Source organism: Podarcis vaucheri (assembly GCF_965113315.1).
Source record: "Podarcis vaucheri genome assembly, chromosome: 1".
Lineage (NCBI taxonomy): Eukaryota > Metazoa > Chordata > Lepidosauria > Squamata > Lacertidae > Podarcis > Podarcis vaucheri.
Genome location: NC_138759.1, coordinates 11,174,475 through 11,191,973, shown reverse-complemented (window position 1 = coordinate 11,191,973; position 17,499 = coordinate 11,174,475). Strand labels below are relative to the sequence as shown.

General features: G+C 45.4%; 1 protein-coding gene across 1 annotated transcript in view; it reads right to left on the bottom strand.

The window, feature by feature from the left end:
* Nucleotides 1-17,499, bottom strand: part of SYNE2 (spectrin repeat containing nuclear envelope protein 2) — a 233,618-nt gene that overhangs the window by 82,010 nt on the left and 134,109 nt on the right. The window contains exons 64-72 of the mRNA XM_082236352.1: nt 16,181-16,309; nt 14,391-14,503; nt 13,578-13,734; nt 11,120-11,248; nt 9,729-9,881; nt 7,703-7,912; nt 6,169-6,270; nt 3,719-3,823; nt 1,630-1,830 (exon numbers count right to left, since the gene is read on the bottom strand). Of these exons, the coding sequence (XP_082092478.1) occupies nt 1,630-1,830; nt 3,719-3,823; nt 6,169-6,270; nt 7,703-7,912; nt 9,729-9,881; nt 11,120-11,248; nt 13,578-13,734; nt 14,391-14,503; nt 16,181-16,309 (1,299 nt within the window). The remainder of the gene's footprint in view (nt 1-1,629; nt 1,831-3,718; nt 3,824-6,168; nt 6,271-7,702; nt 7,913-9,728; nt 9,882-11,119; nt 11,249-13,577; nt 13,735-14,390; nt 14,504-16,180; nt 16,310-17,499) is intronic.

Here is a 17,499-nt window from a genome sequence, read left to right as displayed (position 1 = left end):
TTTCAGGCAAGAGACTATCCCAGCCCTACCTATAGACTGAACATGGGACCTGTGACAGGGCCTTTTCAGTGGTGGCTCCCTGGTTGTGAAATGCTCTCCTTAGTGAAGTGTGCCTGTCTGTCATCATTATCACCTTCCACGAAGAATCTAAAAACATTCCTGTTTACCCAAGCGTTTGGGTTCCTGGCAACCTCCAGATCACCAGATGGAAGAATGTTTTGATTGTAATTTACTTTAAAAGGTTCTTAACTGTAACTACTTCCAGATGGTTTTTTTTTTAACTGTAATTGTTTCAGAATGTTTTAAATCTGCTTTAAAATTGTTTTTGCTTTGTTTTTAAATTTTATATTGGCTTGCCTCCCTGGGATCCTTGGGGAGGAAGGGTGACATATAAATTCAATAAAATAAACAAACAAGATGCTCAGTGGTTGAGCTGCAGGCTTTTCCCCTATTTGATCAATATGGAGAACTATTTTCACCTTAATGCCTCATACAAAGCTGCATTTCCCTCTGCAATGCATCTTCCTTCCTGCCCACCGGCACCACTTTCTACTTTGAAGAGGTAAAATTGCAGCCTCTTTCGTCGGATCGGAAGCAGAAGTGACTAACTGCTTCTCTTAACTTAACATTCAAAACAGCCAAAGAGGAATCGTTTCGTGTTTGTGCCATCTTTCTCCTGGGCAGTTTGTAAACATTAATCTTCATTAGCAGGGCTGTATTTTACGTCTGGCAAAGTAATTACAGCAACGGCTGGATTTTTCTGATTATCCATATTGCAATACGCACAGACAGACCCCACCCCACAAAATACCTTTGCTCATTAGTGATGACAATTATGTTAAGAGCTGAAAGTGGGAAATAAACATGAAATGCAGCTAAGCTCTCCCTTATTTTACTGCTCTGTGGGAAGTGCTTCATCTAGTCTTATACATTTCGTTTCACATACTGCTTTCTCCCATCACAGGGATGGGAGTGAGATTAGATTCAGTTCACTTTTAACAGCCAAATGTATCAAATACACACTTTCAGAAGAGACTTGAGAACCACAACGCAGCCATCCTTCGAGATTTGCCCTCATCTGAATTTCACAACCAAACAATGTTTACAAAAACGAATGTATTCTGGGTAAACGTGCATAAAAATGACTATATCAGGGAAAAATAGCATTTCAACAGGATAAAATGCTTACAAAAATGTGTGGCATTAGCCAAAACTCCACTATTGAGAATTCCAATGTTTAATTTTGCAAACCACTTAAGAGGTTTGCTTGCAATCAGGTGGTATATCAATTTTGCTAAATAAAAATACAAAAATTCACACAGAATGATTTTCATAAGGATTAAAAAAACAACAACTTGCAAACTGCTGCAGAAATGTGGAGAACTGAATTTAAGAGTGGGAAAATCAGAAACGGAGAGGAAAAAAACTGACAGATCCTTCCATCCCTACTTCCAGAGAACTCAGAGTGCAATAGGTGAGAGGTCCAAGGCAATCTCCCATCTCTAATATTTTGCTTCAGATTTTTGTTTGCTACTAATCTCAAGGAGTAATAGGAATCCATCAATATTATCTGGAAACGGAGAGGGGGAAAATCACAGGACCTCAGTTATTTGAGCAGAAAGCCAGTACCTTGTGGTTTTGTAGCTGAAACTGTAAAGTAGTTCGACTGGTAGCTTTTAGCTTAATCTCTTGAGCAACTTTCTCTCGTCCAAGATCTGAGAGCTCAGCTAATCCCTGCAGCAAAGCTTCATATTGTTGCTCGCTAATAAATGGAGAGGTCAGCTCCTTCTGTCTGTCTTGCAGGATCTCCCAAAGGTCATCTAACACATCCTGGAATTGAAACAAGTTCTAATTAATGTGTTTCATTCGGTTGTTTGCGTTGAAATTATCTGACTAGCAACCAGAGCTTAGCCCAGCAGATATAATGATACGTCGTTAATACAGTGGTACCTCTGGATACAAACAGGATCCGTTCTGGAGCCCTGTTCCGGAACACGTTCTGTTACTTCTGCAGAGTGCAACCCAAAAGCGCTCAACCTGAAGCAACTTCAACCCAAGGTACGACTGTGGTCTACAATCTTTTGTTGATCAGACTGGTCAAGCCAAGAGCTGTAGTCACTACCCCCAGGACCAGTCCTCTCCAGACAAATGCCCCTGGCCATAATAATAATAATAATAATAATAATAATAATAATAATAATTTATTATTTATACCCTGCCCATCTGGCTGGGCTTCCCCAGCCATTCTGGGCGGCTTCCAACCAAATTTTAAAATACAGTAATACATCAAGCATTAAAAGCTTCCCTAAACAGGGCTGCCTTCCGTTGTCTTCTGAAAGCTTGGTAGTTCTTCTTTTTGACATCTGGTGGGAGGGCGTTCTGCAGGGCGAGCGCCACTACCGAGAAGGCCCTCTGCCTGTTTCCCTGTAACTTGGCTTCTCGCAGCGAGGGAACTGCCAGAAGGCCCTCGGCGCTGGACCTCAGTGTCCAGGTAGAAGGATGGGGGTGGAGATGCTCCTTCAGATATACTTTATAGGAACATAGGAAGTTGCCTTATACCAAGTCAGCTCATTGGTCCATCTACTTGGTATTGCCAATTCTGATTGGTAGCAGCTCTCAAGGGACAATCCCCAGTGCTACCTGCAGTTGAATCTGTGGTAGAGGATGCTCTGCCACAGAGCTGCGGCTCCTTCTGAGGAAAGTGCCAGTGAGAGGTGTGCTGCGCTGGGTACCACTATTTGAAGGCTCCTCAGGTGTCTTCAGGCAGCCATGTCTAACCACCCCGGCTCACCTTTCCTACGTAGGTATTGCAACAAACAGAAAAATGACCCCTCTCTTGGCAATCCTAGTGCTGCCTACGCTGCAAGCTTTCTGGAGTGAGACCATCAAATGTGAGTAAAGAAAAGATTTGGCCTTAAGACTGCAATCTTAATTACACTTAACAAGGAGCAAGCCCCACTGAACATAGTCGGACTTGACTTCCCAGTACACCTAAGTTTTCATTATGAAGTTGCTTTTAAAAAAAGAAAAGATTGAAGGCTTAAAGTGAAGTTAAATAAGACTCCTGGGTGCTTTTAGCCAAGAACTGAAAGGTTATTTTCAAATTATGGTATCTTCCTATATATGTAAAACGTAGGGTTGTTGTCATGCTGTGATTCCAGCCATGTCAACTCCAGCGAGGCAACAGAATGGTAGGCACACAGCCAAATCTCTATCAGCACTGAGCTTTGGTAAAGCCAGCTTGCTGAATTAGTAAAGCCAAACCTTCAGCAAGGAATCATATATGTGTCCCGGTTCTGCAAAGCAGAGTCTCCTATGCCTGGAAACCATCTCCTGGTCCTGAATGGGGATGTAGATCCATCGCTTATGAATATGTACCCTCCACTACACTGCTATTCTCATCCCAGCACTCATTGAACTTGCTGGTGTAAATCTGCAGTCATCAATTGCTGGTTCAGGGCCAGGCTGCTTATTAACGGCATTGTTTGCTTGAATTTGGGGGCCTTTTCCAGGAGGTTTTGCAACATTTAATGTTCTAGGAAACACACTTTTCAAATAACCATTCATGTTTCAAATAACTGATCACATTCGTTTTTAGCAATTATCTTTTCTGGCCCACCCAGCATTCCCTTAATGTTGGGACCAGCTGTATTTAATGCTGTTCAATTCCACAGATACTGATAGTACTACACGCATGCGATTTACTCAGGGTCTTTACCTCTAGTTTATGCACGTCATGGATTAGGGCAACAGGGACATGACCTCTTAGTTTAGCAGTCTGCATCTCAAAGTTTTGCATTTCCAACTCATGGGCATCCAGCCTCTGAATGAAAGAATGAGATGATTTGAGTTTAAGGCTACGCTCATTGGCAGCAGTTATATTTCTAGTCAGCTGAAGGTCCCAACAGTGCTTAACAAACTTGCAAATTACAACCGTCAAGTAGAGGGATGAAATTGTAGCCCCAAACACAAACAGGAAGGAAGGAGAGAAACAGACAAGAAAAATCACATCTAGTAAATCAAAGTGGCATCACCAGAGTGGGTTTTTGTCTAGAAAAAGGAACATCTTAATCTACTAGTGGCCATGCCAACAAAATCTTGCCAACTGGAGTGCTTCTCTCATCAGTGTTCCAGCAACCGGGCATACGCTCTTCCTTCATAGTCTGTTTCCCCTTTTCTCCAATAACTAACAAAATAATATTTTGTGTCTGCTGAGCAGGTTCAGTCTGCACTGGGCCATTCTGGAGAGGGGAGCTGCCTCCTTGGTGCCTGCCAAAAACTTTTTTGTACCTCTACACACCTTGAGGAGGTATCTGCCCAAGCATATTGACTCCTTCCCCTCTTGTTTCTGTAGCTTTTTTGTGCTTATACCAGCTTTGGTGTCTCCATGGGCAGGCTGGTACAGCCCCTTCTCGTTTCTCAGTTACGCTTTTGGCTACAGTCTTGTCGGAACGCACCACTTGTGTTCACTACTCAAAGGAGTGTAGTGTGTAGCCTAGAAAGCCAGCTGCTGCTGTGACACTTTTTGCCAGGAAAGGATTAGTCTTTTGTGACTTTTTCGCAAGCGCAAATAAATTTGTATACAGTGGATGCTCGGGTTGTGAACGTGATCTGTGTAGGAGGCACGTTCGCAACTTGCAGCATTTGCAGCCCGCAGTGCTGCACCTGCGCAGGTTGTGATTCGATGCTTCTGTGCATGCGCAAAGCACAATTTAGCGCTTCTGTGCATGCAAGACTGTCGAAACCTGGAAGTAACCCGTCCCGGTACTTCCGGGTTTCGGCGCGTCCGTATCCCGAAAAAATGCAACCTGAAGTGTCTGTAACCCGAGCTATGACTGTACCTAAAAGAACCTCAAGGCCAAAGTTATGCATTATACTATTATTAGCATTAAACTAATTTATAAAACGCTTCAGAGCATTGATGCTTGAGCTGGATGCTTCAGCTGAGATTCGTGCGCTGTAGGGGCTGAACCAGATGATCCCCGAGGCCCCTTCCAACTCTACAATTCTATAATTCCGTGAAGCAGTGCTCATGGTAGAAATGGAATAAAAAGCCACAGAAATATGAGCTCATAAAATGATAAAATCAGCTCACCAACTGCTGAAACAGAGGTTCTCAAAGGGTGTGGCAGGACAGGGTGGCGAGACGGGAAAATTCAAGGACAATCAAAGAAACATTTCAGTGTAGTATTGTATTAGTTTCATTTTATTTTATTTGGAGAATATGGATATCTTTTTAAAATGAGAGCATCAAGCGGTACTGAAGACAATCCTACTTGTGATCCAGAATCACAAATCCAGCACTGCTAGGAGTTTTATTCTTGTTTTCCAATATAGGTAAAGGTAAAGGGACCCCTGACCATTAGGTCCAGTCGTGACCGACTCTGGGTTTGCAGCGCTCATCTCGCTTTACTGGCTGAGGGAGCCGGCGTACAGCTTCCGGGTCATGTGGCCAGCATGACTAAGTCGCTTCTGGTGAACCAGAGCAGCGCACGGAAACACCGTTTACCTTCCCACCGGAGCAGTACCTATTTATCTACTTGCACTTTGACATGCTTTCAAACTGCTAGGTGGGCAGGAGAAGGACTGAGCAACAGGAGCTCACCCCGTCGCAGGGATTCGAACCGTCAACCTTCTGATCGGCAAGTCCTAGGCTCTGTGGTTTAACCCACAGCGCCACCCGCATCCCAACGTTTTCCAATATACTTCTCATCATTAAAAAATATTCTGTGTGTGGCGTGAGCAAATTTCTGTTTTGAAAGTGTGGCCCAGAGAAAAAAGTTTGAGAATCACACTGCTCTAAAACAAGAAAACAATCTCTACAAATTCTAAAAAACAATGAAACTAATTCATCAGATGCATAGCTGATCTTCCGTAAATGACTGCCTTCCTAAACGAACAGGTCTTCAGCAGGTGGCTGAATGCCATCACAACCTCTTGATAACTGGCACTGAGAAGACAGGACTGCGATGAAACTCTGTCCACACAACCCTACAGGCCGCTTCTGTCCCCCAAAACTGGCCTGAAACACGGTCATTACTGTTACCATTAAGCTCAGGGGGGAAACAAAAGCGTCGCTCAGTTTTGGAAAACAAAATCGCAAATAAGAGGAATTAGGTAAAATTGTCGAGTGATTGTGCCTTATATTCATATGTCCTGTTTAATTACCTGGAGCTGTTCGGAGATACTGTGTTCGCTCGTTGCGCCGAAGGACTCTTGCAGCAAGGATTTTTTCATAATCAACCTACCATACAATCGCCTGATTTCATTCTGTGACGGGGACAAGCGAAAAACCGAAGTGAACCCAGAGGTACACGATACAGAATGAAAGGATAATTAAACTGCAGTTCAACTGGGCTATTTAATCAGCATCATTCTTTAAATACATACATATGCACAGAGAAAGAGAGTGTCCTGGAATTACCTGTTCTTGTAATAAAATAAAAATAAAATAAAACGATGCCCACTTTTGTAATCACTGACTAATCTGCATCAGGCTTGGGCCCATTAGGGAGGTCAAGGATTAAATCATCCCTACAGGAGATATGATTTAGCTCAGCGGTAATGAAGGGCTGTCTCAAATTTGAGACTAATCCAGGCAAGCTTCTTTGTGGGCAGGCTGTGTGTGTCTCTGTGTGTATGCATAGTGAAATTGAAGTTTCCTCTCCTAGCCACCAGACATATCTGTTCCACTTCTAAGGCCGGCTGAATATCCATATGAGTGTAATAACAACAGCAACAACAACAACAACAACAACAATAATTTTCTTATAACCTGCTCATCTGACTGGGTTACCCCTCCAACAAAATACAGAGGGGAAAACAACCAACCATACAAAACACATCAAACGTTAAAAGCTTCCTGAAACAGGGCTGCCTTCAGACAGCGACCAAAAGTTACATACAGTGGAATGTCTCCACCCCCATCGTTCTGCCCAGACGCTGAGGTCCAGTGCCAAGGGCCTTCTGGCGGTTCCCTCATTGCGAGAAGCAAAGCTACAGGGAACCAGGCAGAGGGCCTTCTCGGTAGTGGCGCCCGCCCTGTGGAACGCCCTCCCACCAGATGTCAAAGAGATAAACAACTACCTGACATTTAGATTGAAGGGAAGTTTTAATGTGCCCATCTGCAGAAACCCAGCCAGATGGGCAGGGTACAAATAAATTATTATTATTATTATTATTATTATTATTAGTAGTAGTAGTAGTAGTAGTATTACTACTATTATTACCTCGGTTTTCAAGCGTCTCAGAAGTCAAACGTTTCAGAACCCGAATGCCGAAAACCCAGAAATAAATGCTTCCGTTTTTGAACGGCTTCCACTGCGTGTTTTTCGATTCTCTCCACTGAAATGGCCAACAGCCCTTTGAGCCTCGGTTTTCGAACATTTCAGAAGTCGAACGGTCTTCTGGAATGGCCTACGTTCGAAAACCGAGGTTCCCCGGTAGTTGTTAAATGTAATGTGTCCATAAAACCCAACGAACGTACCCCAAATTACAGAACCAAGTCTCATATTATATGATTTCAAATGAAGAGGCCCGTGCTTTCCTGAAGAGTCCCCCAGATTTGATCGTGCCTAATGTAAGTTGGTGCAACATCATTTAATGGGGGTGGGGGGGTTGCAGAAATATGGCATGCCTCTCTCTTGTGAGATGCAACTTAGATGGGCACCAGAGAATGGAAAGGAATACAATTGGGAGGTACCTGATATTGACTGTACTGGTCCAGCTCAGCTTTTATGGACTTGCTCCTGGAAGAGGCAGCCGCTTGGGTCGACTGCAGCCACGACTGCAAGTTGCTAAAACACTCGGAGAATCTATCAGCGTTACCACCAGCAGAGGCAATGGACCTCAGAAGGTCATCCTTTTTCTCACCAATATCCGCATGAAGCTTTTGCAGCTCTGCGGAGAGCGTCTGGAAAGAGAGAGAAAAAAGAAAATGAGAAGGAGGCCGGTAAATATGGTTTTGTAAAAGGAATGGCAGGAATTCATCAAATCTGAAGTAAAAAGGACCTTATAAGAATACAATCATCCCCTACTTTTGAGCTTGATCACTTTGTGTTCTCAAGCAAGAGACCTGGGCTTTTTGCCTGTCGTGACTTTAGCTTGCACCGTGAGAAGGAAGGAAGGAAGAACGAATCTTGGGGCTCTCCCAGGCATGCTGATACTACCATCTCTGTTACCCATTTTTAGCCACAATCTAGTTGGCACTTAGCTAAATCAGCCCTTCTTCTTAACTTTACCACTGCCACATCCACCTCCACTAACCAACCCCTTGAAATTCAGAATAGCCTCAAAATACTGGGGCTCTTGGAGTGTTGTGAACTACATCTTCCATCAGTCCTGACCAGCATGCTGGCTGAGGCTGCTGGGAGTTGTAGTTCAAAACACCTGGAGGGCCCATGGTTGGTGCAGGCGGTCTGCCATCACCCCATTCTGCCCCACCCACTGTTGGCACCAAAAAATAGTGTGTGTGCACACAAATTGGGAGTTGCCTGTATGATCAGGAAAGCAGAAATAGATCCAATCTGGATATTATTATTTTTACTCTGAATTATTTTGCAATTTCTACTATTTCACATAAATCATGTGGGGCCCTGAGGCTACTGTCGCTCAGATACATTTATCCAGCAACCCTCAAGATTATCTGGCATTTTCCAGTCTTTCAAGCATATATTTACAATCTCGAGAGTCTATCTTCTTTTTCAAATAAGAGCTGGTATTTTCAGGAAGCCGAATCTTGCAATTTGCAACTGATGACACAGGACGTGCTTTCTCTGTGCAGAACTGTGCGGTTACACACAGCTCTGCTCTTGAGAAAGCCAAGTATCAGCCTTTGCCAAACTGATGTGGCTGGGTCCCCCCAGCCACTCTGGGCGGCTTCCAACAAAACACTAAAATGCAATAACCCATTAAACATTAAAAGCTTCCCTAAACAGGGCTGCCTTTAGATGTCTTCTAAAAGTTTGGTAGTTATTTTTCTCTTTGACATCTGATGGGAGGGCATTCCACAGGGCAGGTGCCACTACTGAGAAGGCCCTCTGCCTGGTTCCCTGTAACTTGGCTTCTCGCAGTTAGGGAACCGCCAGAAGGCCCTTGGCGCTGGACCTCAGTGTCCGGGCAGAACGATGGGGGTGGAAACGCTCCTTCAGGTATACTGGGCCGAGACCGTTTAGGGCTTTAAAGGTCAGAACTAACACTTTGAATTGTGCTCGGAAACGTACTGGGAGCCGAAGTAGGTCTTTCAAGACCGGTGTCAGTGGCCACTGCCAGTCACCAGTCTAGCTGCCACATTCTGGATTAGTTGTAGTTTCCGGGTCACCTTCAAAGGTAGCCCCACATTGAGCGCATTGCAGTAGTCCAAGCGAGAGATAACCAGAGCATGCACCACTCTGGCGAGGCAGTCTGCGGGCAGGTAGGGTCTCAGCCTGCGTACCAGATGGAGCTGGTAAACAGCTGCCCTGGACACAGAATTGACCTGTGCCTCCATGGACAGCTGTGAGTCCAAAATGACTCCCAGGCTGCACACCTGGTCCTTCAGGGGCACAGTTACCCCATTCAGGACCAGGGAGTCCTCCACACCTGCCCGCCTCCTGTCCCCCAAAAACAGTACTTCTGTCTTGTCAGGATTCAGCCTCAATCTGTTAGCCGCCATCCATCCTCCAACCGCCTCCAGACACTCCAGATGTTTGGGAGTGCAGCTCACACCAGCCCAGACACTCCTTATTTACCTCATAAAGCATTTGTTGCAGAGGAGCTTCTTCACTGGTGAGTTCACACGTGTTTAACATCTGCTCCATGTCGTTCAGGCAGCGGCTGATCGCCAAAAGCAGCTCAAAGAGCTTCTGGTCCAAGCTTAAGGAAACTTCCCCCGTCATATTTTCCTGGAAGATATAGAGATGCTGTTTCTCAGTTTCCTCTGAAGGCTTCACTCACTCACTCACTCACTCACTCACTCACTTACTTTTCCCCAGACCGCATGGCTGACACAAATGAAAACAATTGCAGACAAAATGCAAAATGGTAAAACAAAACAAAACAAAACCCCTCTCACCACCACAAGCCTTCATAAGTCACCACTGCCTTTAAACATAACAACCATCTCATTATGTTTATTAGGCATTCATTTTCACTTATTGTTAAGCACCTTGGGGGCCTGCTGTTAGGCAGAAAAGGGTGTGGGTGAGCCTTGAGGCCTGACAGAATCTGTGGCCTGCTGGGTGTTGGGCCATTTCAGATAGGCAGCAAAAAAATGGAGGGTATTTAAGGAAGGTTGCAATTTTGGGCTGGTCTATGGTTAGATGGAAAGAGAGAGAGGGAGATGGAGAGAAAGAAGCAAGCAATGCAAGAGTATTAAGTACTGGAAGCTTTCAACAAAATGGCGGTCTTGTCATTTCAAAGCAAATCAGTATGTAAAGTGCAGATCCCACCCTTTTGGCCTTGTTGTCCTTTTAGGGTTGCCTCACACTGCTGGCAGAATACCTCTACTACAGTGGTACCTCAGGTTAAGTACTTAATTCGTTCCGGAGGTCCATTCTTAACCTGAAACTGTTCTTAACCTGAAGCACCACTTTAGCTAATGGGGCCTCCTGCTGCTGCCACGCCGCCGGAGCCTGATATCTGTTCTTATCCTGAAGCAAAGTTCTTAACCTGAAGCACTATTTCTAGGTTAGTGGAGTGTGTAACCTGAAGCGTATGTAACCCGAGGTACCACTATATAGAAGCAAAGTTTCTTACAACCACCCTTTCCTTGAGCTCCTGTTTTCCCCCAAGGATCAAACTAGATGCAGCACCATTTGCACAATTAGCAATTTCGCAAATGGCTTTTTTAAAAGGTAAATTGCAGACGTGAGACTCCAGGTCTAGACTGGGACCCTGGCATGTTGGCTACGGGGGCTTTAATTCTCCCCCACCCCATGGCCCCCACATGGAACATCCTCTCTACGCCTGCTCTTTAGCACTGGGGGGAAAGATCTCATTTGCTCTAATGGGATTTCACACACACACACACACACACACACACACACCAATAGATTCTGCGCTCTGCCAAGGCTCTGGATCTTGCCCACCAGCCACACCGGCAATTTATGTAACTGGGGGGGGGGGGGATGCATTTTAGTACCTGTGTCTGAACAGACGCTTCTTGGCTCAGATTGCCAAGCTGTGCCGTGTACGTTTTCAGCTCCTCGACGGTTGGAGTTCTCACACTCGCTGTGGCACCCTTGGGTAGAATATTTATTTTGGTAGAGATCTAACATTTGGAAAAGCAAAACGTGTTTGGACAAATGCTCCAGATTAAACTCATGGTGATACAGAATGTTCTTATAACAGCAGCAACTAGCTAGCTAGCTACAACATAAACCAATATTAAGTTCACCATCTTGGAATGGACACAGAAGTGTCCATTCTATGTAGGTGGCGTGAAATCTGCTCACAACAAGAGCCTAGCATCTGCCGCGCCCGCATTGATCTGTGCCAATGAACATGTCTACGTATGGCTGAAGCGCTGTCAATGTGTGCTCTAGTTTTTCAAGGCGATAAACCCAATTTGGTAGGCACCTTTCAAGTATTTGGGAGTCTCAGCCTTTAGACATAAGACTGATGGTTTAACCTGAGGAATAGACCATTTAAGAGGGCCCCCTGCAAACATTTGATGGGCTGTCATGTAGGTGATGGAACAAATATCATTCCGTTGTTCCAGACAGTAGGGCCTGAACTAACAAGTTCAAATGACAAGAGCTGGGATTTCATCCAAAATTAAACAAGGATTCTCAGGTAACAAGTTGATCGACAGCCGAATAGACTACCTGGGAAGGTACAGGACTCTCCTTCGCTTGAGGTTTTTAAGCAGAGGATGCTATAGCTATGGATCTCCTGCCTTGGAAGACCAGATGATATTTCGAGGTGCCATTTTGATCTGTGTTGCCCTCTTCTTCTCCGACATGGGGACAATATTACTGACCTGTTTCAAACGCTTGCTATTAAAAAATCTGAAAGTCTTAGACACACCACTGTTGATGATTGTGTACATACTTGTCTCTTTAGTCTCACTGTCACCTTTTGGTCACAGGAGTTTTGCAGATTTGTGAAGCCAACCCCCCCCCCCCCGGCGACTGGGGCCCAGTGCAGACAACGCATATCCTTATGGCTAGGAAGTTGGAAATATGCTACGATGACTCTCTTTCTCTATCAGGCTCCATCTGAACTAAACATTTAAAGCAGTATCATACAGTTTACGAACAGCCAAGGCTCCCCCCAAAGAATCCTGGGACATGTAGTTTGGTAAGGGTGCTAAGAATCGTTTGGAGACCCCATTTCCCTCCCAGAACTACATTTCCCAGAGTTCCATGGGGTTGATTGTTAAACCACTCTGGGAATGGCAGCCCTGTGAGGGGAACAGGGTTCTCCCACAACTCTCAGTTCTCTTAATAGGCCAGTGGTCTAAGTAGACCAGCATTCTGTCCTCACATTGGCCAACCAGGAAGCGTGGAGGAAGCCTTCAAGCAAGGCATGCGTGCAACAGCACTCTGCCCACCTGTGACTTCCAGCTACCGGTATCCCCTCTGACAGCAGAGGCAGAACATTTTCCTAAAGGTTCTGCTGCAAACGGGACGCGGGTGGCGCTGTGGGTTAAACCACAGAGCCTAGGACTTGCCAATCAGGTTGGCGGTTCAAATCCCCGCAACGGGGTGAGCTCCTGTTGCTCGGTCCCTGCTCCTGCCCACCTAGCAGTTCAAAAGCACATCAAAGTGCAAGTAGATAAATAGGTACCACTCCGGTGGGAAGGTAAACAGCGTTTCCGTGCACTGCTCTGGTTCGCCAGAAGCGGCTTAGTCATGCTGGCCACATGACCCGGAAGCTGTACGCCGGCTCCCTTGGTCTATAGAGCGAGAGGAGCGCTGCAACCCCAGCATTGGCCACAACTGGACCTAATGGTCAGGGGTTACCTTTACCTTACTGCTGCAAAGTGTTGGCACAGAGGGTCAAAAGTGTTAGAATTCCTGCTCTATGATTGCAGTCATAGGATTGTTGTCTTTCACATGACATGATATGTTTTGACTCCACAGAGTGGGAAGTGACGAAGACAGGATGTTTGTGTTGCTGTGTTCCGTGAAGTGGGACTATTGTCCTTTGTTCTTTTTCTCTTTGCTGTCTGATGCTAGAGAGAGAGGGAGCCATGTTGCAGTGCTCCGTGTGTGTTTATATGTAAATAAAATAGATTAGCCAAAATGCTGAGTTGCTGAGGTCTGTCACGCATGATGCGCAAACTCTGCGGATCCCTAAGTGTACCGCTGTCAGTTAGCATCGGTGGCTGTGATGTTCGGGCTGAAGAAAGCTTATGAAGCTCCCGGACGATTGACCAGGAGGGAGGGAACATGCCAGTCGGGCATGTGTCTCTGCCAGGGTCCTACTTGAGTGTAGGCTGAACTCCTGACAAAAAGGTGTATAATACTGAGCCAAAGGAATTCACTAGCTGTTGAAGTGCCACAACTCTTGTCTTGTTTTTGCTGCAACAGACTAACACAGCTATGCCTCTGGACGTTGTTGTTATTATGGGGTGGGCGAATTAGTATACTAACCTGAGATTCAGGGAACTGACAGTGAGGAGGGTTCATCTTGAAGAGCAGCTCCTCCTGCAAATGTTGCCACTTGTCACCTGCTTGGTCCTTGGGAATCAGACCAAGGGGCTCACTTCCAGAGCTGGGTGCCTCGTGACTAGATCGGCGCATCAGACTGCTATGAGATAAAATAATCGAGAGAGAAACCAACGGCTCTCAGTATAATACAACACAGTCTGGTTTACTTAACCTGCTCAAAGAGAGGAAGTATCCAAAATCCGGGCTTTCACTAAAGCTGACAACCTGAACCCAAATACATTTATTTGATTTCTTACACATCCTATACCCTAAGGTCACAGAGCAGGCTATCACAACAAAATATACCATTATAAAAACCATAAATCAATGAAAATGTAAAAAAACCCAATCCACTATTAAAATCAGTTCCATTTATTTATTTATTGTATGTATATCCCCCTTCTTTCCTCCAGAAGCTCAGGGGACTGTATGTTGTCCTCCTCCCTTGTGAGGTATGTTGTGATGGACTATAACACCCATCATCCACGGCCAGCTTAGCCCAATGGCAAAGGATCATGGGAGTTATAGTCTACCCATATCTGAGGGCCCAAGGTTGAAGAATACAGATCTATACTGACAGGCAGTGATTATCCAGGTTTTCTCCCAGCCCTAACTGGGGATTGCTGGGGACTCAATTCGGGATTGACTTTCTGCACGCAAGGCTGATCCTCTCACAACACAACTCTATGTGTCTTTGCCCAGAAGCAGTTTCCTTGCAGATTTGAGGAGTGCGTTTTTTTGGTTTTTTTTTTGTACCTTGCTTGCAATTCCAGAGTTTTGCCATCCCCAGATTGCGGCTGCATCTTCTCCATGTACACGTCAATGAAGTCAACAAGATTGTTTTGTTCTGACAGCTGCAGCAGCAGCTCCTGCAAGTGAGGAAGAGAAACAGAGGAAAACTCAAAACGTGGAAAAAATGGGGTTTTCTGAAAGCGATGTCTCGCCCCCTTTCACTGTCTTGGTGGCAGGAGCAGTATGGCTCAGACTGGGAGCCCTGAGGGTAGGGGACTGGTTTCTTCCCTTACTAGGATTTCTAGACAGAGAAGGAAGCTGAATACAGTTGCTGTTGTGAATCCTGATGATAAGAGCCAGTGTGGTGTAGTGGTTAAGAGCGGTAGTCTCGTAATCTGGTGAACCGGGTTCGCGTCTCCGCTCCTCCACATGCAGCTGCTGGGTGACCTTGGGCCAGTCACACTTCTCTGAAGTCTCTCAGCCCCACTCACCTCACAGAGTGTTTGTTGTGGGGGAGGAAGGGAAAGGAGAATGTTGGCCGCTTTGAGACTCCTGAAGGGGAGTGAAAGGCGGGATATCAAATCAAAACTCTTCTTCTTCTTCTTCTTCTTCTTCTTCTTCTTCTTCTTCTTCTTCTTCATACTGACCCCCTTCACCAGCAGGCCCCATGGCTGGTTACAACAATCTAATGTTAAAAATTACAGTCATAGGAATAGAGCGTGCCCTGAAAAGACACATCTCAGGTGTTAAAAGGCCAGGATAAAGAGGTGTGTCTTCAGCATTTGCCAAAAGCTGCATAGTGAAGATGCCAGACATGTCCACAATTTTGGGGTGCCAAAGAGAATTCTCTCTTCTGGGCCACCCACTGAATTTCTGACGGAGATAGAACTCCCAAGAGCACAGGTAGGCAAACTAAGGCCCAGGGGCCGGATTCGGCCCAATTACCTTCTAAATCCGGCCCGCGGACGGTCCAGGAATCAGTGTGTCTTTACATGAGTAGAATGTGTCCTTTTATTTAAAATGCATCTCTGGGTTATCTGTGGGGCCTGCCTGGTGTTTCTACATGAGTAGAATGTGTGCTTTTATTTAAAATGCATCTCTGGGTTATTTGGGGGGCATAGGAATTTGTTAATTTTTTCCCCAAAACATAGTCTGGCCCCCCACAAGGTCTGAGGTTTTTTTTCTGCTGAAAAAGTTTGCTGACCCCTGGACAAGAGGGTCCCCCCTTTGCCAAACCTAGCAGTGTATTTCAGCCTCGGTAAAATAGGAATGTTTTAAAATTCCTCCTGAAAGTCAGTACAGTGGTACCTCGGGTTGAGTACTTGATTCATTCTGGAGGTCTGTTCATAACCTAAAACTGTTCTTAACCTGAAGCACCACTTTAGCTAATGGGGCCTTCCGCTGCCGCCGGAGCACAATTTCTGTTCTCATCCTGAAGCAAAGTTCTTAACCCGAGGTACTATTTCTGGGTTAGCGGAGTCTGTAACCTGAAGCATCTGTAACCTGAAGCGTATGTAACTCGAGGTAGCACTGTAATGAGGTTGACAGATGCCCCTCGCTAGGAAGAGAATCTCATAAATGGGAGCAGCCACCGGAAAGGCCCTGTCCTGTTTCAACACCAACTGGTGCAACCACCAACAGGGCCTCACCTGCTGAGCATCGGACCCAAGATGGTTGGTACTGGGAGAAGGCGCTTGTTTAGGCACTTACGTGTGAGATGTATACAAGAGGTGGCAAAATTAAATAAGGCAGAACAATAGACAGCAAAACTATCTTGCCATGTTGTGGAGGAGGGGGAAAGGGAGCCGATTTACCTGCTGCTGCTCTAAACCATTCTGCCTACTGAAGAGAGGCTGGTCCAAGGCGAGAAGCGGGAATGTATCAGAGAGGTCAAAATAAAAGGGCTGAGGGAGCTCCTCATAGGTATTTTCCTCAGGGCTGATCTGTAGAGAGAGGCACACAGGTCAAAGGAACTTTTCAGGATAAGATTGCAGTGATAGAAAGGTGAAGGAAGGTGGGAGCGCCTTTAAGGTAGTTTTTTAATGCTAAATTTTGAACTCGGCCACAGATTCCCTGAGCACAAATAATGAATTGGCTTAGACAATTTATATACCACTTACAGATGTTTTGGGTGGGGAATCTCTAAGTGGTTTACAACCTCAAGCTCGTAAAGATCCAAATACCAATAAAATAAAATAAAATCAACATAGAAAAACTCCATGTTATAAAATATCACACAACTAACTGTCAGCATCTTTCGGGGGTCGAGATGCCAGCTGGTTAGCCCCCCCCCCAGCTGGATCATGCCTTTCCAGTCGTGATGATCCCCCAATCTCTGGTGCGACGTAAATCAGCGACTCAGACTTCAAAAGCCTGAGCACACTATATTAGCAGAAAATAATGCGCAAACAGAACAGGCGTGAGGCTTGTGGAAACATACTATCAGCTAAAGATTTATTAAGCATAAATCAGGACAAAGAAAACATGTCGTCTCCCTTTCTTCTCCTCAGAGAGACAGTAAAAAGCAAAAGCTATACACACAACGGAAGTTCCCAGCAAGCTGTGCTGGTATGTAAACAGACATGTGACATGTAACAATCCCATGTCTGCTCCTTAAGGTGGAATAGAATTTTCCAAGACTAACAAGGAGGCTGCATTGTTTGGAATCCTGACTATTTAGGCTTCCAGACTGTGGAAACCTCTACAAGCATTCGAATCATTATTCTCATGTACAGTGGTGCCCCGCAAGACGAATGCCTCGCAAGACGAAAAACTCGCTAGACGAAAGAGTTTTCCGCTTTTTTGAGTCGTTCCGCAAGACGAATTTCCCTATGGGCTTGCTTTGCAAGACGAAACGTCTTGCGAGTTTGTTTCCTTTTTCTTAAAGCCGCTAAGCCGTTAATAGCCGCTAAGCCGTTAATAGCCGTTAATAGCCATTAAGCCGCTAATAGCCGTGCTTCGCAAGACGAAAAAACCGCAAGACGAAGAGACTCGCGGAATGGATTAATTTCGTCTTGCGAGGCTCCACTGTATTGGATTTGTTGAATTATCTTGCCCATGGCAACCCAAAGCGACTTAAAACCAACCAAACAGACACAGGGGGCTTCACCTTCCAATCTGACAAAGGCCACAC